The sequence below is a fragment of the Oncorhynchus gorbuscha genome, linkage group LG21 (genome assembly GCF_021184085.1).
Source record: "Oncorhynchus gorbuscha isolate QuinsamMale2020 ecotype Even-year linkage group LG21, OgorEven_v1.0, whole genome shotgun sequence".
Lineage (NCBI taxonomy): Eukaryota > Metazoa > Chordata > Actinopteri > Salmoniformes > Salmonidae > Oncorhynchus > Oncorhynchus gorbuscha.
Window position 1 is genome coordinate 41,647,362 of NC_060193.1, and position 27,177 is coordinate 41,674,538.

General features: G+C 44.0%; 1 protein-coding gene across 5 annotated transcripts; it reads right to left on the reverse strand.

The window, feature by feature from the left end:
* Positions 1-26,454, reverse strand: n6amt1 (N-6 adenine-specific DNA methyltransferase 1). 5 transcript variants are annotated; one of them, XM_046319972.1, is made up of 7 exons: positions 26,288-26,454; positions 5,712-5,905; positions 5,278-5,364; positions 5,012-5,102; positions 2,996-3,079; positions 2,769-2,910; positions 1-2,398 (listed from the first exon to the last, which is right to left on the reverse strand). In XM_046319972.1, the coding sequence occupies exons 2-7, from the start codon at positions 5,840-5,842 to the stop codon at positions 2,289-2,291; spliced, it is 645 nt and encodes a 214-aa protein (XP_046175928.1). In that variant the 5' UTR covers positions 5,843-5,905; positions 26,288-26,454; the 3' UTR covers positions 1-2,288. The 5 variants fall into 5 exon arrangements, with proteins under 5 accessions (XP_046175928.1, XP_046175923.1, XP_046175927.1 ...); XM_046319967.1 differs by lacking the exon at positions 26,288-26,454 and adding an exon at positions 7,241-7,337; XM_046319971.1 differs by lacking the exon at positions 26,288-26,454 and adding an exon at positions 7,109-7,205.
* Between the last annotated feature and the right edge of the window lie 723 nt (positions 26,455-27,177).

Sequence of the window (27,177 nt, forward strand, 5' to 3'; positions counted from 1 at the left end):
TACTCTTAGTAACAATATTTATCTTCAACTTGCAATCTGTGGATTCTATTCAATTAGATAGATTGACATTGTACATTAAACATAACAGAATAGTTGAAAGATGTGGGTGGCCAGAAGATATCAATGGGATGGGTTGGAATGTGGAATTGGAGGCAAGTGGGAGTGGAGTTGCTGTATGGGAGATAAATGTTTTTTTTATTTTTAAGTCAAAACATATTACTGACACTGAGGGGCAGTGTTTTTACAGCTAATGCCGGTTTGCCTGAGGCTAAGGCCGTGCACTCATTCAAATAAACACACACATGTAATAGTGCCAGAAATGCACACAAACATATAGTTAGCCTTGCTGTTATGATTTTAGTTGTCCTTGATGTCCTTTGTTTATAATGTATATGTTTGTTTTGCTGTTTTCTCCTGTCTTCCTTTTTTCTCTAGTTCATGATGGTTGATGCATTGAGGGAGGGGGGTTCTTGGGGATTTTATTTTTCTTCTTGGGGAGGGGGGGGGGGGGGGTCTTGAATGGTTGAGGGACAGCTATTGGGGAACTGTGGAGGGATCTTGGAGGGTTCGGGTTCAAGTTTTTTGGCCTGGTGGTAGATCTGTCAATGTGCCCTTGAGCAGGGCATTGACCCTGGATGCTTCTGTGTGTCGCTCTGAATGGGAATCTGGATGACTGGTATGAAATGATTTGTCAAGATCGGTGTGGAAGAACTTGACTGGCTTGCACGGAGACCTGACCTCAACGCCATCGAACACTTTAGGAATGAATTGGAACACCGACTGTGGTTCAGGCCTAATTGCCCAACATCAATGCCCGACCTCACTAATGCTCGTGGCTAAATGAGACTGCAGCAATGTTCCAACATCTAGTGGAAATCCTTCCCAGAAGAGTGGAGGGGCCATCTCCATATTAATGCCTATGATTTTGGAATGAGATGTTCAACGAGCACGTGGAGTAGGATTCTGCGTTTTGCTTTATACACCTTCCCAATGAAAACTAGTTTGAAAAATCATTACAAGCAACCCGCAAGGTCCCCAGTTCAACTCCTGGTTGCGACCTTTTTGTTTTCCAACCTTCCAAACTAATTACATCTAATCGCGTTCTAATTGACAGAGCAGCTTTAATAATGTGCAGCATTGACATTGGTGCCCCCCCCGTTGGCACTGTGGACTATTCCCTATCCCAGTGCCTAGGCCACGTTTGAATGTTGTTGGTGCCCTTTATCAAAATAAAGGTAACCTTCAATGTTACTGTCGACTAAAGGCAATTACTCCAACGTTCGTAGTGATCGCAGTCACCATAAACCCTGCCAATTTCAACTCTGCTCAAACATTAAGTATGTTCATAACATTTGAACATCATGTTACACTATGAGTAATGCAGGGGATATTTAACTACATAAACAAATGTCATACCTTGATAAACTGAGTTGTTCACATGGTCCTGTGTAGCTCAGTTGGTAGAGCATGGCGCTTGTAACGCCAGGGTAGTGGGTTCGATCCCCGGGACCACCCATACGTAGAATGTATGCACACATGACTGTAAGTCGCTTTGGATAAAAGCGTCTGCTAAATGGCATATATTATTATTATTATTATCTATTTTCAACAACTTTTTACTTACAACTTTCATATCCACAAACTTAACTTACTTACTTAACTAACTAGGTTTCCCCTTTTATCTGGATTAATAGTGTAGAGAACACACAATTGTGTGTGACTCAATGGGTCAGAGTTCTACTGAGATCCAGGGGGAAAGAAGGACCGTGTGCTTTTCAGGTAAAATAACAACCCAATGTTTAATCTCATCCCAGGACAAATCAGCTAGCAATAGCAAGGTAGCTAAATGTCCATGAATGTTTCAACCTGTCCCCAAATAAATATAGTTGGTTCAGAGTTCGTTTAGATATTTTTAACCTGTGTCTCCTTATGGGGTCTGGTGGGGATGAATAAAATCAACATGCGCGTGCCCGGTCTAGTCTGCATGTCAATTCTACCTATACAACATGTCTTCAATACTGACACTGACTGGATCCTCTCCCAATACAAACCAGTTCAAGGAGACTTGAACACTCATTAGCATGGACAACCTGTTTGCCTTTGTATAGTGCATTGGGTTAAAGTCTTGAGACATGGTCACTTATTTGACCAATGCTCCCATGAACCCACGGTGGCTTTCACTCAATTTATGTTAAAGTTCAGATGATCACTCATGGTTGTTGAGATGAAGCTGAAACCGCTGTGGTCGGAGCAGCAGGTTCATGGTCTCCTCTGTGGGTCAGGGAGGATCACGTTGTTCTGTGGAAGCGCAGAACAGACAGGCTCTCTGGCCCAGTTCGTCGGGACAGACAAGGCGCTCCTTGCAGGCCAAACGTCCTCAGCAGAATTGTGATCTCCTCTGGTGGAAGAAAGGGGTTACAGTAGGGTAGTGTTCATTAGGTATCAAATGGAAGGAAACAAACTGAATCAGGGAGGAACTGTCTTTTTTGTTGTTGCAAAGACCAGGGTTGTGGTAATTAAATGTTAATGATCCCACCTACATTCTTCAGTCAGTGTCACTCACTCATTCTGCACAAATGGCAAAACATTCCAAGGAGTGGTATTCTAACCCTGGACCTAAACAAGCTATACAGGGTAGACTGCTCTTTTCACAAAGATAGTAAAAAATGCATCAGTGCCAAATAACATCAGGCCGTATGTAATTTATCAATGTAGACTGAGTAAATATAAACCAAGAAGTCAAAAGAGAATGGAAGTGGGAGGCTCACCTGGATTGTTCTCTGCCACAGTGACCAGGTAAAACAACCCCTGATTGGACAGTAGCTTTGGAAGCAGCGGGAAGAACCTGTCCATCACCTCTCGGCCCCACCTCCCACCAGCCCAGGCTGCCTCGATGCCATGGCTACCCACCTGACAAAAACATACATGCACACTATAAAACACAATTCCGTCACTGTGGTATGGAGAACAACCAAACACTAGTTTAGTTTTCTACCTCTTCTGATGGTGTGACGACATAAGGAGGGTTGAATAAAAGAACGTCCACTTTTCCACACAACCTTGGCAAGAGAGAGTCCACCTAAAACGGAGAAGGACAGATGTAAGGTTGGGGTGAACAAATGGAGAGGAAGTGTGTGGGTCTTTCTCATCAGACCTGTTTGTGCCTGGATCAAATGTTTAAGATTGAGAGTGCATCGGTCTGCGGGACCCCAAACTGTTCCAAATGTAGCATGCATCGGTCAGAATATAGATTCAAACGGTATGAATCGCAGGTTAACTTGTTTCTTTGCTCATATTACTTTATTTTTACCTCCTGAAAACACCTCTTGTCCTCTCCTTCAGTGTGGAACAAAGCATGTAACTGTGGGAACAGTTATTGATCCTCAAGTCATTTTTGCATGGCGAACAACAGGCAATAAGAGTAGCCTAGTCAAACTGAACATTGTGTGCTGCTTCACGCGCTGTCCAACGAGAGGTAGGCTGCGCATCACCTATAGCATTCTAATGTTTGGAAAATAGCTTGCGCAATATCAGGCTTTATTAGTTGAGTGACAACAATAATAAAGCAAATTACATTGGTTATCAAATGCGCTGTTCAAAAATTGTTTTACCAGAATAAAGTAGCCTAAGCAACCGCCCGAGACACGACTCATCTGGACATATAGCCTACCTTCTGCTTAGGCTACATGATATTTTATTTTTCATTGTTCAGGTCCACCATCAGCAATAGTTTATAGATAGTTTTGCTTTTAACAATCAGTGTACAGTCCAGACCACTTCCCCTTTGCCACATTTTGTTACATTACAACATTATTCTAAAATGGATTAAATAAAATGTTTTCGTCAATCTACACACAATACCCCATAATGACAAAGGGAAAAACAGGTTTAGACATTTTTGCTCATTTGTAACATACTTTAGTTTCATAAGTATTCAGACCCTTTGCTATGAGACTCAACATCGTCAGCAGCAGTAGGCCCAGGGCCTAAAATATACACGTTGGTCCATCAGCAACTGTGACAGTCACTCTTCGATTTTTTTTACCAACCAAAATCAAGTAAAAATTTGCTGACAAATTACACTGATGAGCCTGCTTTGTAATGTTTCTAAAAACAAATGTTTTACTAGAAGTAATGTGGTATATTGTTTAATTTCATTGCATTTTTTGTGACCCGAGTCTTTAAACCAAAACATCACAGATGAGACTAATTTTCACCTGCCCCATTAAGGGCTATGAGGTTACTGTGGTTACATGACTAGAGTCATGTCTGTGCCCGTGAGATTGAGTCTGACTTGTAGGAACATTGTCTTCCCTTCCCTAGCAGTTGAAACAAAAACAGAAAAAGCTAACCTTGCCCCCCCTTTGTCTGACAGTGGGGTGGTAGATGTCCAGTTTCCCTTATGGCTCAGCTCAGGCAACGACATCGGAGATGAAGAGGTCCAACTCAGAGGAAAATCTGTCTCCCTCCAACAGGTGGTGTTTTTTCGTTGTTTCACCCACCATGCACAGAGTTTTTGTATGGGGGTCAATGCATGTCATATTTGGTCAACCCAAAAATATATGGCTTATTTTGATCGAATCGAAGTTTCGCAATGCTTAAGTTGTTACGAGTGTATTGACAATAAGTAGGTCGCGTGAAATCCTGGAAACTTTGAGAAAGAATACTTTTTAGAACACTTTATATCGGAGTTGTCTCAAGATGGCTATGCATATTCATGACATGAATTCATAGCATCTCTCTCTCCATTGAATACAGATGGTTGACTTCAACAACCCTCATCGAATATTCAAAAACTGATTACAATAAGGAGATGCATCCACCAATCCAAAGAAAGGATAGGCGGGAGCTAGACAGCCCGCCATGCCGCTTTGAGGACAACGACTCCCATTGTTAGGGTGAATGGATTCAAACCAAAACGTATCATTCCTGTATCGTATCCCATGTATCTAGCAACGTGTCGAAAAATCTTGAAAGAGAAAGATGCACATCCCTCGTGTGTGTGTCTCACCAAGTCAGTGATGATAGGCTGCAGACTGACGGCGTTACAGCGAGACGTCTCCAGAGTGCATTGGGCTGCTGTGGGGTTCACGTCGGTACAACTGGGGAGGACACACACACAAGTCAAACACATCCGTTAAAACACACATACGAGTCACAAGCCCTCTAGACAGTTATTTTTACAAAACGTCCTAAACACAGATATAAGCATGTTACTAAAGCACATCCTAACAAACACAGACAGTCAGTCTCTCTCTCTCACACACCCCTACTCACAGGTATAGAGCTGTAGGTCCGATCACGGATGCCAGAAAGGCGGACACCACCCCAGAGCCACTGCCCACCTCTAGACACACAGAGGGGCTGGAGAAGAGGGTCAAAGGTCAGTAACTATATTGTTGACCAGTAGCAGGTATCAGGGTGGTGTTCATTAGGGCACGCAACAGAAACCCTTTAAAGAAGTTTGGCAACAGAAAGCGAAAATTCTTATTGGACCAGTCCAGGGAGCTCCTCTCATTTCAGTCTGTTTTCTTCTGTTTGGTGCCTAATGAACACAACCACGGGTCATTTTCACTAGATACCAAACGGATCAAAACGGGACGGGACTACCTGAACTACCAGTCCAATAAGAAACTCTCGTTTTTGTTGCAAAATGTTTTGCTATGTAAGCACTAATAAACACAACCCAGGTATTGTGACAAGCTGCTCACCTAATTTTCTTCAGTCTGTCAGCATCCTGCTCAAGGGCATCTATCAAGAGGAAGGAGTCCTCGGCTGGCTCATACACGTCAGTGAAAGGCCCGCGGCCCGCATGGGAGTACAACGGGGTGGGAAAGGACATCTGGCCCACTGACTTACACACACAGGATGTCAGGCAGGGGACAGCGATGTGCTCGACTAGAAGCTGTACAGAGATGGACACAGAACTATTAGGTAAGTGCTTGTCATCCTAAGGTTGATACAAAGTGCTGGAACTCTGAGACAGGATAGACTTCAGAAAATGGGTAGAGGTAAAGGGGTTATTGGACGGTCATAGGAATAAATAACAACTGCACTAAATAAACCCAAACAGCGCCATAATTCTGAGACCACTGGCCATTGGCATAAATGTTTTTTAGGGAACACACCAATGACTGGGTTCAACAGAAGTTTGTAACATTTCATGAAGCTGTTAAAAATTCACGACAGTATTTTCACATATGTTCGACATTTTTAACAAGCAGTGTTTTTAACTGCACCAAACGCCTGCAGCCATGTGAAAGTGTGGAACAACAAAAGGATTAGGCTAAGAAAAGTACATTTTCTGGGTGCCATTTACGATGCCTGATGACCATTATACACTCATAAACAACTTTCACTTTCATAAACTGCAAAGCACGATGCTGTGGTTCATAGACCTATTTAAGTAGCTGTGGGGCATAACCTACACTGAACAAAAATATAAACAACACGCCACAATTTAATTACATTTTTCCCATAGGGATGAAGAACCCAGAAGTAATTAGGACTACAAGCTGGTGAGCTCTATACCACAAATAGAACAATGAGACATATTTCACCGCTTGGCGTTTCCACTCACTACCATCGATTAAACATTTGATCTCAATACAGTTTTCTGTCCCCAAAACTAAAATATGCTATGAACAGAGTGGACTAAGTTTTGTAAACGCTATACCTTTGTAAACGTTTTAAAATCGCGTTATTTAAAATGAGCGCAAAGACGAATTGTGTTATTGCACACATACACTTCACATCGTAGGTGTTCTCTAACGGAAAAATGCGCCAATAGGAGCCTACTCCGGTTCAGCCCACTGACTAATTTCTTCCCATTGAAAACAAGTTGGGGTATGTCTTGGTTAAATTATTTAAAAAATGTCTATACCGATGTTATTGGTGCGTTCAAGACAACTCGGAAAAATACGACATACAATTTTGACTCAGTAATCTTCAGGTCGGAAAGTCGGCCGTTCAAAAGGTTTCCCCCACTCGTCTCTCGTTTTTTCCGATTTCCCAGTTGTCATGAACGCTCGGAAGTCGGAGATTTCATAGTTGTTTTGAACGCAGCATTAGTCGGTGTAGACTAATTTGATGATGAGACCTTAATTACCCGTTAGCTAGCTAGGTTGCGAGAATGCGTTTCAAAGATATTGCATTATCACTATGTAATGCATGTACATGCCAAATTTACCGACACTAAGTGACAATGTTAGATCAAATGTTTATTGCAAGTTGCATTTACCTGAAGCTTTTGGTATGATACGTTTGTTTGAAGCCGATGAAGAGGCGCACGTGTAACTAACTAGATGTTTTTCCTGGTTCCGGTTGCTGCAGTGCATTGTGGGAATTGTAGTTTTGATTAGCACACTGTTGCAACAATAATGATGGGAGATTCAGAATGGTCGTGGCATTGGAGTTCGATGCGCCAAGAGTCTGTGTTATTAGTACATAAAAACGTTGTGCTAATTTGTACATATAGTGCATCATTAATGAGAGACTGGGTTGATGGGAGATTTTAAAAAATACGTGAAGTGTAAGATTAGAATGAGTCAACTAACAGTACTGATGGATATCAGCAGAAGCCTCAAGTCTGCGTGTTTATATCAAGTATGCGTGTCATATGGCCATTATGTTTTATGTGGGTTGGTTAACAACCAAAAAGACTGGTAATATTAATGCATCCAGAGTGTTGGGTTTACACGCCATAACCAGACATGAAGGCACCAGGCGGGTTGTGGGACCATCCTTGTTAACACTGTGTCCTGCTGCTGCATACCACATGACACTCTATTCTACTCATACAGTAGACCCTGCTCAAAAGCAGTGCACTAAAGGGAATAGGGTGACATTTGGGACAGAGTGAATCAGTGAACCAGAAAATTCTGAAAAGAGACTACTTCCAAGCATTCCCCTTTCTATATGAATGAAATAGGCCTATCCCAGTAAGCAAAATTACATTGAAAATATGTCTTTTAGGCGTCTTTTCCAGACATTGACATCAGGTGCATTTTAGGTGCTGAATGAAAGGTAAAATATTTATGTGCTCTACTGTACTGTGAAACATAGATGTCTGTGACTGGTTCAGATTTGGTTCAGTCTGGACCAAATCTGAACCAATTATAGACGTCTATGTTTGGGCTAAATCAAGTCCGGCCGGATGTCTATCAGCAAGTGTGGCTTGCTGATGCTGAGCCTTTTCAACGGTAACACCCTGGACCAGAGCTAGTATATAGAGCTAGAACACTCAGCCATATTGCCTCAGAACATTAAATGTGCTGTTTAACTCGTTAACGATCTCCTTCCCTCTGAATTACAGACACAACGGGGACCAATAAAAACAGGGCTGTAAAAAACATGTAATTTTTGCAAGTGGTGAGTGATAAATCAAACTTGTTTTTAATCTCAAAGAGACCCATGGATTAATAGGGGCCCAAACACACCAAATGGAGGCTGCGTGTTGAAGGCATGGCATAGATGGGCCGAACACGAATAACAGACTGCAGGCCTATGCTCAGATGTATTGGGGAGGTAAGCAAATTGGAGTGGATCTAGGGTGACAGGTAAGGTGGAGGTGATAGGATTCTTGACTAGTTTCTCAAAGCACTTCATGATGACAGAAGTGAGTGCTACGGGTCAATCTTCATTTAGTTCTGTTACCTTTGCATTCTTGGGAACAGGGACAATGGTGGCCATCTTGAAGCATGTGGGGACAGCAGACTGGGATAAGGAGAGATTGAATATGTCCATAAACACACCAGCCAGCTGGTCTGCGCTTGCTCAGAGGATGCGTTTAGGGATACCGTTTGGGCCGGCAGCCTTAAGAGGGTTAACACGTTTAAATGCCTCGGAACATGCGCAGACTTGGAAGACTTAATGGGTCAGAATGCAGGAAGTAAGCATTTTAGTTAGGAAGTAAGCATTTTCCACAATATGAAGACTCTATATACACAATATTTTAATCTGCCATGCCTTTATGGGCAACTAAATATGTAGTGAATGTCTGAGGATGGTGTTTCTTGAACTTCCTCAAAAAGTGTTATTTTAGCATCCATTGCCACTGGAGGGCAGCATGGATCTTTATAACAAACGAACACAGACTGACCCAGAAATGGATTGTGTGTGTGTGAACAAGGAAAAACAAGATTGGGTTTACTTTTTTTCGCTCTTCTCTGTTTTGCAAGGATTGGAAGAGGACAAGTAGTGCTTACCCAATAAGCATTTGCCATCATTTTTGTTCCACATTTTGTTTTTGTTTTTGGTATGGTCCGGACTGGTCTTGATTTCAAAATCCACTGACATAGATTTTTGTTCCAGTCCAAACCAAATCTGAACCAATCCTATACATCCAATGAGGTCCGTTTCGAACTGTACAGTTGAAGTTGGAAGTTTACATACGCCTTAGCCACAATTTTAATCAGAGTAAAAATTCCCTGTATTAGGTCAGTTAGTATCACCACTTTATTTTAAGAATGTGAAATGCCAAAATAATAGTAGCGAGGATGATTTAATTCAGCTTTTCCAGTGGGTCAGAAGTTAACATACACTCAATTAGTATTTTGTAGCATTGCCTTTAAATTGTTTAACTTGGGTCAAACATTTCAGGTAGCCTTCCACAAGCTTCTCACAATAAGTTGGGTGAATTGTGGCCCATTCCTCCTGATAGAGCTGGTGTAACTGAGTCAGGTTTGTAAGCCTCCTTGCTCGCACACGTTTTTTCAGTTCTGCCCACAAATTCTCTATGGGATTGAGGTCAGGGCTTCGTGATGGCCACTCCAATACCTTGACTTTGTCGTCCTTAAGCCATTTTGCCACAACTTTGGAAGTATGCTTGGGGTTATTGTCCATTTGGAAGACCCATTTGCGACCAAGCTTTAACTTCCTGACTGATGTCTTGAGATTATGCTTCAATATAGCCACATAAATTTACATCCTCATGATGCCATCTATTTTGTGAAGTGCACCAGTCCCCCACAACATGATGCTGCCATCCCCGTGCTTCATGGTTGGGATGGTGTTCTTCGGCTTGTAAGCGTCACCCTTTTTCCTCCAAACATAACGATAGTTATTATGGCCAAACAGTTCTAATTTTGTGTCATCAGACCAGAGGACATTTCTCCCAAAAGTACAATCTTTGTCCCCATTGCAGTTGCAAACTGTAGTCTGGCATTTTTATGGCGGTTTTGTAGCAGTGGCTTCTTCCTTGCTGAGCGGCCTTTCAGGTTATGTCGATGTAGGAGAGTAAAAAGGTTATTCCATCAAACCTTGGCTGGGCTCCCTGCCTGTGCCATTAAACCCCTACAACTCATCCAGAACGCCGCAGCCCGTCTAGTGTTCAACCTTCCCAAGTTCTCTCACGTCACCCCGCTCCTCCGCTCTCTCCACTGGCTTCCAGTTGAAGCTCGCATCCGCTAAAAGACCATGGTGCTTGCCTACGGAGCTGTGAGGGGAACGGCACCTCAGTACCTCCAGGCTCTGATCAGGCCCTACACCCAAATAAGGGCACTGCGTTCATCCACCTCTGGCCTGCTCGCCTCCCTACCACTGAGGAAGTACAGTTCCCGCTCAGCTCAGTCAAAACTGTTCGCTGCTCTGGCTCCCCAATGGTGGAACAAACTCCCTCACGACGCCAGGACAGCGGAGTCAATCACCACCTTCCGGAGACACTTGAAACCCCACCTCTTTAAGGAATACCTAGGATAGGATAAAGTAATCCTTCTCACCCCCCCTTAAAATATTTAGATGCACTATTGTAAAGTGGTTGTTCCACTGGATGTCATAAGGTGAATGCACCAATTTGTAAGTCGCTCTGGATAAGAGCGTCTGCTAAATGACTTAAATGTAATGTAAAATGAAAACCTCAAATTATTAGAATAGTACACAACACAGAACAATCAAGAGGTCAGTGGACCAAACCCGCGAAGAGGAATATTCCAAGTTCAGACAGAAGTGGGTCGTCAGATCGCTATGATTGCCAGGAACTTTACTTTTAGTGTCTATTTTTAATTGCTGCGCTACTGGTGCTGCCTGTTGACGTTAGGTAGGCAGCTACAGTAGCTGAATGATGTTAACCTCTTCAGGTTTTGTTTAAATGTATTTTATTTCATCTGGGTGCTTGCGTCACCTACTAGCTACTACCCGTAGCTCCCATTCTCCTCAGTCCGAGAAAACACTGAGAGAAAGGCATGTGTTGCAGATTACTCATTTTGTAGAAGTCCATAATGTGAAATAAATAAAACATCCCGAGATTAATGCTGTAGATATGTGAGACGAGTTTTATTGTAGTTATTAATATAGTTTACAGAGTGCTAAAAAAATTGTTGCTGTTGCTAGCTAGCATGCCTTTCTGTGAACCAGACGGTAAGCTAAGCTGCTGACTGGTGCTGGCGTTGCATTATGGGAAATGTAGTTTTGGCCCTCTAAGGTCTGAATGGGATAGAGATGATAGAGGTGATTTCACGTTGTAACTTGTTTGTGTTGCAGTGATTTTGTACATGAGTTGTTGTATTTTGGTCCTGTCAACACTGAAAGCACCTAGCAATATGTTGGGGATGTGAGACAGGATATGAGTTTTACCTTTCTTCATGCTCCTGTCCTGTCTTTTCACAATACTATTCTAGGTATGGTTCTATTGTCTAGTAATTAAGATAATACATTCTTTGTATTAAGGACTGGTTATTATTTTATACTATACATTAATGGCTTTATGTATGAATGTGATTGTGTGAGTCCGAGAAAACCCTGAGCGAGAACGAACAACTTGTCAGATGGTGCATTGGAGACTGATGTGTTCCTGTCCTGTCTTTTCACAATACATTTGCAGATCGACATAAAAGACAAAAAGAGCTGTGGTGTCGCTCTTCATTTCTTGGTTCTCCTGTGGTAAAGACCGCTACATCGATATAGGACTCGTTTTACTGTGGATGTAGATGTGTTTGTACCTGTCATGCTGGTGAAAGAGGACCCAAAAGCGACTTGGCGAAAACAGAGTCTTTAATCCAGTAAAGTAAATACAAACAAAAAACACAACTTTTACTCGAAATGACGAGGACAAACTGGAGACTCGATCTTGAACAGCAGGTGAACAGCAGGTTGCCTCGGGAAGGCACTTGAACCAGACAGACTCAGACACCTGCTCACCACGCAGCATCTGAGGAAAACACGACACGACAGGGCGATACACAAACACAGCACGGTGAATTCTAGACAAGGAACCGACAGGACAGGAACGGAACACAAAGGAAGAAATAGGGACTCTAATCAGGGGAAAGGATCGGGAACAGGTGTGGGAAGACTAAATGATTGATTAGGGGAATAGGAACAGCTGGGAGCAGGAACGGAACGATAGAGAGAAGAGAGAGCGAGAGAGTGAGAGAGGGAGGGGGAGAGAGAGGGATAGAAAGAGGGAAAGAACCTAATAAGACCAGCAGAGGGAAACGAATAGAATGGGAAGCACAGGGACAAGACAAGATAATAAATGACAAAACATGACAGTACCCCCCCCACTCACCGAGCGCCTCCTGGCGCACTCGAGGAGGAATCCTGGCGGCAACGGAGGAAATCATCAATGAGTGAACGGTCCAGCACGTCCCGAGACGGAACCCAACTCCTCTCCTCAGGACCGTAACCCTCCCAATCCACTAAGTATTGGTGACCCCGTCCCCGAGAACGCATGTCCATGATCTTATGTACCTTGTAAATAGGTGCGCTCTCGACAAGGACGGGAGGGGGGGAGGGAAGACGAAGGGGGGTGCGAAGAAAGGGCTTGACACAGGAGACATGGAAGACAGGATGGACGCGACGAAGATGTCGCGGAAGAAGCAGTCGCACAGCGACAGGATTGACGACCTGGGAGACACGGAACGGACCAATGAACCGCGGAGTCAACTTACGAGAAGCTGTCGTAAGAGGAAGGTTGCGAGTGGAAAGCCACACTCTCTGGCCGCAACAATACCTTGGACTCTTAATCCTGCGTTTATTGGCGGCTCTCACAGTCTGTGCCCTGTAACGGCAAAGTGCAGACCTCACCCTCCTCCAGGTGCGCTCACAACGTTGGACAAACGCTTGAGCGGAGGGAACGCTGGACTCGGCAAGCTGGGATGAGAACAGAGGAGGCTGGTAACCCAGACTACTCTGAAACGGAGATAACCCGGTAGCAGACGAAGGAAGCGAATTGTGAGCGTATTCTGCCCAGGGGAGCTGTTCTGCCCAAGACGCAGGGTTTCTGAAAGAAAGGCTGCGTAGTATGCGACCAATCGTCTGATTGGCCCTCTCTGCTTGACCGTTAGACTGGGGATGAAACCCGGAAGAGAGACTGACGGACGCACCAATCAAACGACAGAACTCCCTCCAAAACTGTGACGTGAATTGCGGGCCTCTGTCTGAAACGGCGTCTAACGGGAGGCCATGAATTCTGAATACATTCTCGATAATGATTTGTGCCGTCTCCTTAGCGGAAGGAAGTTTAGCGAGGGGAATGAAATGTGCCGCCTTAGAGAACCTATCGACAACCGTAAGAATCACAGTCTTCCCCGCAGACAAAGGCAGACCGGTAATGAAGTCTAGGGCGATGTGAGACCATGGTCGAGAAGGAATGGGGAGCGGTCTGAGACGACCGGCAGGAGGAGAGTTACCCGACTTAGTCTGCGCGCAGTCCGAACAAGCAGCCACGAAACGGCGCGTGTCACGCTCCTGAGTCGGCCACCAAAAGCGCTGGCGAATAGACGCAAGAGTGCCTCGAACACCGGGATGACCAGCTAACTTGGCAGAGTGAGCCCACTGAAGAACAGCCAGACGAGTGGAAACAGGAACGAAAAGGAGGTTACTAGGACAAGCGCGCGGCGACGCAGTGTGCGTGAGTGCTTGCTTAACCTGTCTTTCAATTCCCCAGACTGTTAACCCGACAACACGCCCATAAGGAAGAATCCCCTCGGGATCAGTAGAAGCCACAGAAGAACTAAACAGACGGGATAAGGCATCAGGCTTGGTGTTCTTGCTACCCGGACGGTAAGAAATCACAAACTCGAAACGAGCGAAAAACAACGCCCAACGAGCTTGACGGGCATTAAGTCGTTTGGCAGAACGGATGTACTCAAGGTTCTTATGGTCTGTCCAAACGACAAAAGGAACGGTCGCCCCCTCCAACCACTGTCGCCATTCGCCTAGGGCTAAGCGGATGGCGAGCAGTTCACGGTTACCCACATCATAGTTGCGCTCAGATGGCGACAGGCGATGAGCAAAATAAGCGCAAGGATGAACCTTATCGTCAGACTGGAAGCGCTGGGATAGAATGGCTCCCACGCCTACCTCTGAAGCGTCAACCTCGACAATGAATTGTCTAGTGACGTCAGGAGTAACGAGGATAGGAGCGGACGTAAAACGTTCTTTTAGAAGATCAAAAGCTCCCTGGGCGGAACCGGACCACTTAAAACACGTCTTGACAGAAGTAAGAGCTGTGAGAGGGGCAGCAACTTGACCGAAATTACGAATGAAACGCCGATAGAAATTAGCGAAACCTAAAAAGCGCTGCAACTCGACACGTGACCTTGGAACGGGCCAATCACTGACAGCTTGGACCTTAGCGGAATCCATCTGAATGCCTTCAGCGGAAATAACGGAACCGAGAAAAGTAACGGAGGAGACATGAAAAGAGCACTTCTCAGCCTTTACGTAGAGACAATTCTCTAAAAGGCGCTGTAGAACACGTCGAACGTGCTGAACATGAATCTCGAGTGACGGAGAAAAAATCAGGATATCGTCAAGATAGACAAAAACAAAGATGTTCAGCATGTCTCTCAGAACATCATTAACTAATGCCTGAAAAACAGCTGGCGCATTGGCGAGACCGAACGGCAGAAGCCGGTACTCAAAATGCCCTAACGGAGTGTTAAACGCCGTTTTCCACTCGTCCCCCTCTCTGATGCGCACGAGATGGTAAGCGTTACGAAGGTCCAACTTAGTAAAGCACCTGGCTCCCTGCAGAATCTCGAAGGCTGATGACATAAGGGGAAGCGGATAACGATTCTTAACCGTTATGTCATTCAGCCCTCGATAATCCACGCAGGGGCGCAGAGTACCGTCCTTCTTCTTAACAAAAAGAACCCCGCCCCGGCCGGAGAGGAAGAAGGCACTATGGTACCGGCGTCAAGAGACACAGACAAATAATCCTCGAGAGCCTTACGTTCGGGAGCCGACAGAGAGTATAGTCTACCCCGAGGAGGAGTGGTCCCCGGAAGGAGATCAATACTACAATCATACGACCGGTGAGGAGGAAGGGAGTTGGCTCGGGACCGACTGAAGACCGTGCGCAGATCATGATATTCCTCCGGCACTCCTGTCAAATCGCCAGGTTCCTCCTGAGAAGTAGGGACAGAAGAAACGGGAGGGATGGCAGACATTAAACACTTCACATGACAAGAAACGTTCCAGGATAGGATAGAATTACTAGACCAATTAATAGAAGGATTATGACATACTAGCCAGGGATGACCCAAAACAACAGGTGTAAACGGTGAACGGAAAATCAAAAAAGAAATAGTCTCACTGTGGTTACCAGATACTGTGAGGGTTAAAGGTAGTGTCTCAAATCTGATACTGGGAAGATGACTACCATCTAAGGCGAACATGGGCGTAGGCTTCTCTAACTCTCTGAAAGGAATGTCATGTTTCCGAACCCATGCTTCGTCCATGAAACAACCCTCAGCCCCAGAGTCTATCAAGGCACTACATGTAGCACCGAACCGGTCCAGCGTAGATGGACCGACAAAGTAGTACAGGATTTTGATGGAGAGACTTGAGTAGTTGCGCTCACCTGTAGCCCTCCGCTTACAGATGAGCTCTGGCTTTTACTGGACATGAATTAACAAAATGTCCAGCAACTCCGCAATAGAGGCACAGGCGGTTGGTGATCCTCCGTTCCCTCTCCTTAGTCGAGATGCGAATCCCTCCCAGCTGCATGGGCTCAGTCTCTGAGCCAGAGGAGGGAGATGGTTGCGATGCGGAGCAGGGAAACACCGTTGATGCGAGCTCTCTTCCACGAGCCCGGTGACGAAGATCTACCCGTCGTTCTATGCGGATGGCGAGAGCAATCAAAGAGTCCACATCTGAAGGAACCTCCCGGGAGAGAATCTCATCCTTAACCACTGCGTGGAGTCCCTCCAGAAAACGAGCGAGCAGCGCCGGCTCGTTCCACTCACTAGAGGCAGCAAGAGTGCGAAACTCAATAGAATAATCCGTTATGGACCGTTCACCTTGGCATAAGGAAGCCAGGGCCCTAGAAGCCTCCCTACCAAAAACTGAACGGTCAAAAACCCGAATCATCTCCTCTTTAAAGTTCTGGAACTTGTTAGAGCAATCAGCCCTTGCCTCCCAGATAGCTGTGCCCCATTCTCGAGCCCGGCCAGTAAGGAGTGAAATGACGTAAGCAACCCGAGCTCTCTCTCTAGAGTATGTGTTGGGTTGGAGAGAGAACACAATCTCACACTGCGTGAGAAAGGAGCGGCACTCAGTGGGCTGCCCGGAGTAGCAAGGTGGGTTATTAACCCTAGGTTCTGGAGGCTCGGCAGGCCAGGAAGTAACAGGTGGCACGAGACGTAGACTCTGGAACTGTCCAGAGAGGTCGGAAACCTGAGCGGCCAGGTTCTCCACGGCATGGCGAGCAGCAGACAATTCCTGCTCGTGTCTGCCGAGCATGGCTCCTTGGATCTCGACGGCAGTGTAACGAGCGTCTGAAGTCGCTGGGTCCATTCCTTGGTCGGTTCCTTCTGTCATGCTGGTGAAAGAGGACCCAAAAGCGACTTGGCGAAAACAGAGTCTTTAATCCAGTAAAGTAAATACAAACAAAAAACACAACTTTTACTCGAAATGACGAGGACAAACTGGAGACTCGATCTTGAACAGCAGGTGAACAGCAGGTTGCCTCGGGAAGGCACTTGAACCAGACAGACTCAGACACCTGCTCACCACGCAGCATCTGAGGAAAACACGACACGACAGGGCGATACACAAACACAGCACGGTGAATTCTAGACAAGGAACCGACAGGACAGGAACGGAACACAAAGGAAGAAATAGGGACTCTAATCAGGGGAAAGGATCGGGAACAGGTGTGGGAAGACTAAATGATTGATTAGGGGAATAGGAACAGCTGGGAGCAGGAACGGAACGATAGAGAGAAGAGAGAGCGAGAGAGTGAGAGAGGGAGGGGGAGAGAGAGGGATAGAAAGAGGGAAAGAACCTAATAAGACCAGCAGAGGGAAACGAATAGAATGGGAAGCACAGGGACAAGACAAGATAATAAATGACAAAACATGACAGTACCTGTTTCCTCCAGCATCTCACAAGGTCATTTGCTGTTGTTCTGGGATTGATTTGCACTTTTTTGAACCAAAGTACGTTCATCTTTAGGAGACAGAACGCATCTCCTTCCTGAGCTGTATGATGGCTGCGTGGTCCCATGGTGTTTATACTTGCATACTATTGTTTGTACAGATGAACGTGGTACCTTCACGTGTTTGGAAATTGCTCCCAAGGATGAACCAGACTTGTGGTCTACAATTTTTTGTTCAGAAGTCTTGGCTGATTTCTTTAGATGTTCCCATGATGTCAAGCAAAGAGGCACTGTGTTTGAAGGTAGGTCTTGAAATACATCCACAGGTACACCTCCAATGGACTCAAATTATGTCAATTAGCCTTTCAGAAACTACTAAAGCCATGACATCATTTTCTGGAATTTCCCAAGCTGTTTAAAGGCACAGTCATTTACATTTACATTTAAGTCATTTAGCAGACGCTCTTATCCAGAGCGACTTACAAAGTGTATGTAAACTTCTGATCCACTGGAATTGTGATACAGTGAATTCCGAAATAAAATAGTGAAATAATCTGTCAGTAAACAATTGTTGTAAAAAATAATTTTGTCATGCATAAAGTAGATGTCCTAACCGACTTGTCAAAACTATAGTTTGTTAACAAGAAATGTGTGGAGTGGTTGAAAAATGAGTTTTAATGACTCCAACCTATGTGTATGTAAACTTCCGACTTCAACTGTATTTGGCCCAAAAATACAGATGTTCAGATTTGGTCCGAACTGACCTTGATTTAGCTTAAACATAGACGTCTATAATTGGTTCAGAACCAATCATAAACATCCATGGCTGTGTCTGCACTTGACACTTACATTCAACTTCTTCTATTACAGTACAAAGATTGCATTGAAAAGACAGGTCTAGATGCACGAAAGTCGCAATGTGGTTGGATTTTGTTCAGATCTGGCTGGCCACTTCAGGAGGTGGTCAGTGACACATTGTGTGCTGATTTCACATACAGTGGGCTGCATCATCAGAACTCTGCCCACAAATCTCCAGAAAACGTGTGTTTTGGGAGCGAAAGGCATCTTTTATCCCTTAAACATTGGAGGAAATACGTTCCTAGTGTTTGAGGAATGTGTTTGCTGGCTTCATAAATGCTAGCTGGCTAGCTTATTAGGAACAAAATGTTTGGCTAGAGTTATGCTAACCTGTTTGCAATCCCTTTCACTTTGCTAGCTAGCTTGCGGGCTAGTTAGAGGTTAACCGGCTATTTAGCTACGGTAGCTACTGCCATCAAGTTGTTGTTGTGATATTATCAGATTTAGCCTCTTCTACCATTTTAAGAATTCATACTGATATTTGAATATATCGCAGGGGAAAGGAATCTGGACACAATGTGGACACAGTAGACACATTCAAATGTAGGTGTAGATGCATGATGTGTTCGGAATTCCATAATCAGAATACATAAACTGCATGAACTGTAATGTCGAGACACGACATGTTTCACAAATTTGGACTTCACAGTACAGCACAGAAGATCACAGCAGAGTACAGTACATTATAGTACACAGTACAGAAAAGAAACGTAGAGTATAGTACAATACAATACAGCACACTAGAGCACAGTAAAGTAAAGAAACAAAGTATAGCGTACTTAACTAAACTGTACGGTACTCTACTCTACTGAATTAAACTATACTGTACTCTATTGTACTGTAATCTAATGTACTCTACTGAATTAAACTCTACTGTACTGTAATGTACAATACAGTACTGTACGCTACTGAAATGAACTATACTGTTCTCTGCTGTACTGTACTTTACTGTACTCCACTCTAATAAATTAAACTATACTGTAATGTACTGTACTCTACTGAATAAAACCCTACTGTCCTGTACGTACCATATTGTACTGTACCATACTCTTATGTGTTCTACTGTGCTTTACTGTACTTTACTTTACTTTACTGTGCCCTGCGGTACTGTGATGTTCAAAATTGTGAAACATGCAGTGCATTTGGAAAGTATTCAGACCCCTTCCATTTTCCATATTTTCTTACGTTACAGCCTTATTCTAAAATTGATGAAATATTTTTTTCCCTCATCAATCTTCACACAATTCCCCATAATGACAAAGTGAAAAAAAGGTTTTTAGACATTTTTAAAAATGTATTAAAAAGTAAAAGTATTCAGACCATTTGCTCTGAGCCTCGAAATTGAGCTCAGGCGCATCCTGTTTCTATTGATAATCCTTGAGATGTTTCTACAACTTGATTGGAGTCCACCTGTGTTAAATGTAATTGATTGGACATGATTTGGAAGGGCACACACCTGTCTATATAAGGTCCCGCAGATGTCAGGGCGAAAACCAAGCCATGAGGTCGAAGGAATTGTCCTCAGAGACAGGATTGTGTCGAGGCACAAATCTGGGGAAGGGTATCAAAAAATGTCTGTAGCATTGAAGGTCCACATTAACACAGAGGCCTCCATCATTCATAAATGGATGAAGTTTGAAACCACCAAGACTCTTACCGCCTGGTCAAACTGAGCAATCGGGGGAGAAGGGCCTTGGTCAGGGAAGTGACAAAGAACCCGATCACTCTGAGAGAGCTCCAGAGTCCCTCTGTGGAGATGGGAGAACCTTCCAGACAAAAAAAACATCTCTGCAACACTCCACCAATCAGACCTTTATGGTAGAGTGGCCAAACGGAAGCCACTCTTCAATAAAAGGCACATGACAGCCTGCTTGGAGTTTGCCAAAAGGCACCTAAAGGACTCTCATACCATGAAAAATAAGATTCTCTGGTCTGAGGAAACCAAGATTGAACTCTTTGGCCTGAATGCCAAGCGTCACATTTGGACGAAACCTGGCACCATCCCAAATACTTATGTAAATTTAATATTTCTGTTTTTCATTTTTTTTTTTGCAAGAAATACTTAAAACCTGTTTTTGCTTTACCATTATCAGGTATTGTGTGTAGATTAATGAGGGGGGGAAAAACAATTCAATCTATTTTAGAAAAAGGCTGTAACGTCAAGGGTTCTGAATACTTTCCGACTGCACTGTTGCCTTGACGTCTTTCATTCTCTCAGATTTGGATCTGTTCCGGACCGACCACATTTCTATTTGTTTGGGGGCATAGCTTATTAGAATAATACCCAGCATGTTTTGCAAGTGTTTAATTTTAATGTCATTAACCTTACTGGTTATTATCCGTTGCCGAATCCAGTGTTAGAAAGGTGGGCCTCTTCAATAACAACGTTGAAACTCGCTTCTTGATAGGAACCATAGCTATGTAGGATTCATCCCACTTTATCTCATGATAACACTCAAATCTGACCTCATGGCTTTCTGCCAACCCTCCTGTTCCATCACAAGGTGAACGTGTGTGTGGGGGCAGACATCTTAGAAAACTCCCTACAACTCGGAGCACCAATTAGTGTTTGCTCATCATTCCTGAAGATCTAATTCTCTCTGGGTATTAATACTGGCTTCTTTGAGTGTATTTTGATAATCACTGAATTCCCCAGTACAAACTCAGTACAGGTGCATACCAAGTATAAATCAAGAGGTGAGTGTCAAGGGAGCTTACACAGTATAGCACAAATCACAACCAATTGGTATTTACTTTTACTCCATACATTTCCTGTTAGACTATATCTAAGTATAGCCTGGTATGGATGAGTCATTAGGGGGGAATTTGGCATCAGTACAAAAATCGAATGTTTTTAAAACTGACTGATACCTTATCAGTGACCATAGAAGGCATGTCTGAAAATGGGAGACGAGGACTGACATATACCATACTGACCCTTTATGCATGTGTGCATTCAGTGTCTAGGACAGCACATCACAAACTCCCTCTCCTATAGTGGATGGGTCAGCTGTGAGGATCTCAGTTAGTTAGAAGATGTACAAGTAATAAAGGCTTATTGTTGCATCAAATATCAAACATCCTCACATGCATTGGCTATGTTGAAAATAATATGTTGTGTTATTTCTCTCTCATTTCTGTGTCACGATTTGGCCAAACTGCTGTAATCCTTGCTTCGTCATGCCAGCAATGCTAGGGAAATTTAATTGACTTTAAAGACAACAGAACTGGAGCCGCCTATGCAGTGCTCCCTCTAGCACTAAAGCTAATGGGTACAAAACCAACTCTGTATGCTCAGATCTTTGAGACTTTGATTCCCCTCCAGCTCTCCCTCAGAAGTCTGACTGACAACTTTATGAGCGAGGATTAGCCCAGCTTAGGCAACTGGCAGTATTGTTCTCCTTCATCCCACAGCCAAAGCGTCAAGAGGCTATCGCTAGCTTTGTTGTTGGCTAATACAGTGCAGCATGTTCGGACTGACTGCATACTGTTCAGTTACTCACTTTTCAGTTACCCAGTTACCCACTCTTCTCACCTGACTCAAGTTGTATTTCATGGGGCGACTATTGTTAACCAACCAGTATTAAAATATTTCAAAGGATTTATTTTCTTCAGTGAAACACCACAGTGTAACTGAGGATGTAGTGTAACATTTGGTACAGAGGAGTAAAATGGTAGTTTTATATTGAAGATTTATTGGATCAATCGATGGTCATTATAAGGGGTGTCAGGCACACCAAAAATCTGAGGAGTCACAAAGTAAATGAGGATAGCTTGGGGTGGTTGGAGAATTCTGTATTTTTCAAAAAACATAAAACAGCTTTTTCCTGCAATCTAGAGCAGTACAGTAGTCTTCATTCCATGTAAAAACATGCCTATTTTTCTGCATATCTATGGATACCTCTTCAGCTGTCTGTATCTTTCGGACTGATGATTCTTATTTTTTACATTTTCCCACCTGAGTTTCAAATATCTCTAACGGTTGCCCCAGTATGAGTTTTCTTTTAATGCGTGTTATGTCAGAACGCACTCAGTGTTCCAAAATGTGATTGTTATGCAACAAGACAGTTAACCCATGCTGCCCTCAAACCAAGGCACGCTGCCTGCTAGTTATCTAAAGGCTATGTTTCAAATGGTCAATTTCAAATGATTTTCTAACAACAGTTTGAATTGAGGTGTGTTCCCCCTCCTCAACTTGTTAGGGATCGGACCATTTAAAAAAAACGTTTTGCCTAAAATGACACCCAAATCTAACTGCCTGTAGCTCAGGACCATGTGCTCTAAACGAGGAACTAGGCATAAAACCTTTTCTATAAAATGTGTTTTGCTGTTTCCCATTTTCCCTATATATACTGAAGAAAAATATAAACACAACATGCAGCAATTTCATTGATTTTACAGTACAACTGAGTTCTGTTCACAACGTTGACATCAGCAAACCGCTCGCTCAATGGTGCATTATTGTGGTTGTGAGGCCGTTTGCACCTATTGCCAAATTCTCTAAAACGAAGTAGAGAAATTAACATTCAATTATCTGGAAACATCTCTGGTGGACATTCCTGAAGTCAGTATGCCAACTGCACGCTCCGTCAAAACTTGACTTGGCATTGTGTTGTGTGACAGAACTGCAAATTATAGTCTTCTATTGTCCCCAGTAAGGTGTGCCTGTGTAATGAACATTATTTTTTATCAGCTACTTGATATGCCACACCAGTCAGGGGGATGTATTATCTTGGATAAATGTTCACTAAAAGGGATGTTGTCACTGGTGTAGAGAGGAGTAGGCAGGAGGCAGTCGCAGGTTTAGAATTACTACATTTATTTAAGCATAATAGAACAAAGCGGGACAAAACCCAACCCCTGTTGTGCTCAAAATATATATTCGTTGCCAGACCACTGGCTCCAGGTCATCTATAAATCTATGCTAGGTAAAGCTCCACCTTATCTCAGCTCACTGGTCAATAAAGCAACACCCACCCATAGCACGCTCTCCAGCAGGTATATCTCACTGGTCATCCCCAAAGCCAACACCTCCTTTGGCCGCCTTTCCTTCCAGTTCTCTGCTGCCAATGACTGAAACGAATTGCAAAAATCGCTGAAGCTGGAGACTTATATTTCCCTCACTAACTTTAAACATCAGCTATCTGAGCAGGTAACCGATCGCTGCATCTGTAAATAGCCCACCCAATATACCTACCTCATCCCCATACTGTTTTTATGTACTTTTCTGCTCTTTTGCACACCCAAATTTCTACTTGCACATCACCTTCTGCTCAAATTGTAAATACTTCACTCCACAGCCTATTTATTGCCTTATCTCCTCAAGCCATTTGCACACATCGTATATAGACTTTATTTTTGTTTCTTTGGTGTTATTGACTGTATGCTTGTTTATTCCATGTGTAACTCTGTGTTGTTGTTTTGTGTCGCACTGCTTTTTTCTCTTGGCCAGGCCGCAGTTGTAAATGAGAACTTGTTCTCAACTAGCTTACCTGGTTATATAAAGGAAAAATATATATACAGTGGGTCAAAAAAGGATTTAGTCAGCCACCAATTGTGCAAGTTCTCCCACTTTAAAAGATGAGACAGGCCTGTACTTTTCATCATAGGTACACTTCAACTATGACAGACAAAATGAGAAAAAAAATTCAGAAAATCACATTGTAGGATTTCTAATGAATTTATTTGCAAATTATGGTGGGAAATAAGTATTTGGTCACCTACAAACAAGCAAGATTTCTGTGTCTCACAGACCTGTAACTTCTTCTTTAAGAGGCTCCTCTGTCCTCCACTCATTACCTGTATTAATGGCACCTGTTTGAACTTGTTATCAGTATAAAAGACACCTGTCCACAACCTCACAACAGTTACACTCCAAACTCCACTATGGCCAAGACCAAAGAGCTGTCAAAGGACACCACAAAAAAATTGTAGACCTGCACCAGGCTGGGAAGAATGAATCTGCAATAGGTAAGCAGCTTGGTTTGAAAAAAATCAAATAAAATCAAATGTATTTATATAGGCCTTCGTACATCAGCTGATATCTCAAAGTGCTGTACAGAAACACAGCCTAAAACCTCAAACAGCAAGCAATGCAGGTGTAGAAGCACGGTGGCTAGGAAAAACTCCCTAGAAAGGCCAAATCTTAGGAAGAAACCTAGAGAGGAACCAGGCTATGTGGGGTGGCCAATCCTCTTCTGGCTGTGCCGGGTGGAGTTTATAACAAACATGGCCAAGATGCCAAAAAAATCAACTGTGGGAGCAATTGTTAGGAAATGGAAGACATACAAGACCACTGATAATCTCCCTTGATCTGGGGCTCCACGCAAGATCTCACCCCGTGGGGTCAAAATAATCACAAGAACGGTGAGCAAAAATCCCAGAACCACACGGGGGGATCTAGTGAATGACCTGCAGAGAGCTGGGACCAAAGTAACAAAGCCTACCATCAGTAACACACTAAGCCGCCAGGGACTCAAATCCTGCAGTGCCAGACGTGTCCCCCTGCTTAAGCCAGTACATATCCAGGCCCATCTGAAGTTTGCTAGAGAGCATTTGGATGATCCAGAAGAAGATTGGGAGAATGTCATATGGTCAGTTGAAACCAAAATATAACATTTTGGTACTAACTCAACTCGTCGTGTTTGGAGGACAAAGAATGCTGAGTTGCATCCAAAGAACACCATACCTACTCTGAAGCATGGGGGTGGAAACATCATGCTTTGGGGCTGTTTTTCTGCAAAGGGACCAGGATGACTGATCCGTGTAAAGGAAAGAATGAATGGGGCAATGTATCGTGAGATTTTGAGTGAAAACCTACTTCCATCAGCAAGGGCATTGAAGATGAAACGTGGCTGGGTCTTTCAGCATGACAATGATCCCAAACACACCGCCCGGGCAATGAAGGAGTGGCTTCGTAAGAAGCATTTCAAGGTCCTGGAGTGGCCTAGCCAGTCTCCAGATCTTAACCCCATAGAAAATCTTTGGAAGGAGTTGAAAGTCTGTGTTGCCCAGCAACAGCCCCAAAACATCACTGCTCTAGAGGAGATCTGCATGGAGGAATGGGCCAAAATACCAGCAACAGAAGGTGAAAACCTTGTGAAGACTTACAGAAAACATTTGACCTCTGTCATTGCCAACAAAGGGTATAAAACAAAGTATTGAGATAAACTTTTGTTATTGACCAAATACTTATTTTCCACCATAATTTGCAAATAAATTCATTAAAAATCCTACGTGATTTTCTGGATTTCTTTCCCTAATTGTGTCTGTCATAGTTGAAGTGTACATATGATGAAAATTACAGGCCTCTCTCATCTTTTTAAGTGGGAGAACTTGCACAATTGGTGGCTGACTAAATACTTTTTTGCCCCACTGTATATATATTCATAAACAAAAAGGCACAGGACAAACCCAAAGCGCAAAACATAAAGTACTCAAGAAATAGTAGGAGAGATTACTCTAAGGAAAACAAGTAACATTTACAAAGACCGACAAAGACAAATGGCAGAGGGAGTATATATACAGTGATAGATTGGGGATTGGAACCAGGTGTGTGTAATGATGACGAGACAAGTCTGGGGTTGATGATGAGTAAAGGGCATTTTCCAGCAGTAGGTTTGGCAGCAGCTAGAAGGCCTGACCCTGAGCTGGACAAGAGGGGGAGCCAAAGCGAAGGCTGGTGTGACAGTGACAGTTATTCCCCCCCCCCTGACCTTGGGGACAACCCCAGAGACACGATATACTGGGGTTATGCAACTGTAGCCAGGGGAAACCTAGAACTACGTGGTGTGCAGGAGAGTCTAAGATGAGGAAAGGGATGTGTTCATGGTGGTTGTGAGTAACTGTGAGGGAAATGAGAATCGTGGTCTGGCGCACCAGTCCTGTTCCTAGGGGACGGTTGGCTAGGGCAAGGACTGGGATAGGGAGTTGTAAAGGGGCTAGAGGAATGCATAATGATAAGGCCACTGACCGGTCTAGGAAATTGGCTGCAGCATCTGAGTCCACTGGGGCAGGACTCAGTGGGGGGCCAGGATAGTCAGGGAAGGTGACGGGGAGGAGGACAGACTGGGTGGACAGAGAGGAGCAAGGAACTTCCACGCCTACCTGGGAAGGTGCAGGAGCGCTCCTCGGCCTGTTGCTTCCTGGTTCTCCTTCTGGGACAGGTGTCCCTGGGATTGTCCGACTCCCCGCAGTAGGAGCAGAGACCCTGTTGACGGCGGCGTTGACATTCCTTTGGGTGAGATGCGTCGTGCCCACCTCCAAGGGCTCAGTCTCCCTGGAGTTTCCTGGAGAGTGAACAGCTGCAGCTAGTTAAAGTCAGTCTTGCATTATCCTGCAGATAGGAGAGAGGAGGAGAAAAAGAGGAGGAGAAAGAGAGAGAGAGATGTGGGTGGGGTGGCTATCATGAACAGAAAATGTGGCCTACATTCACCAGATGACCAATAAAAACAGTAACTGAGTTGTTTAGCTCCTAATCGCCCCCAAGTGGTTCTCAGGCTATCACTATCAAAGGTGGGAGAGTGAGTAAGCTGACACTGTGTGTCTTTGGGGAGTTATGGGAGTTATTGGCCAAGCAGTGGGAGTGTGTAGAACAAACAGCAGATTTCTCCTGCATTATCACCTCACACCTCCACTCCTCCTTTAGGGTCTGATCACAACTCTCTGCAGTGTCACACACACACACACACACACACACACACACACACACACACACACACACACACACACACACACACACACACACACACACACACACACACACACACACACACACACACACACACACACACACACACACACACACACACACACACACACACACACACACACACACACACACACACACACACACACACACAGAAAGCTGTTGTTGGTAATAGAACAGTGACTGTGTGAGTGAATATGTTTTCAAAGATGCATGAGATGCAGAGAAAACTGGCACTCAACACATCCACAATGAGGTGATTACTAATAATACAGTACATCACAAATGT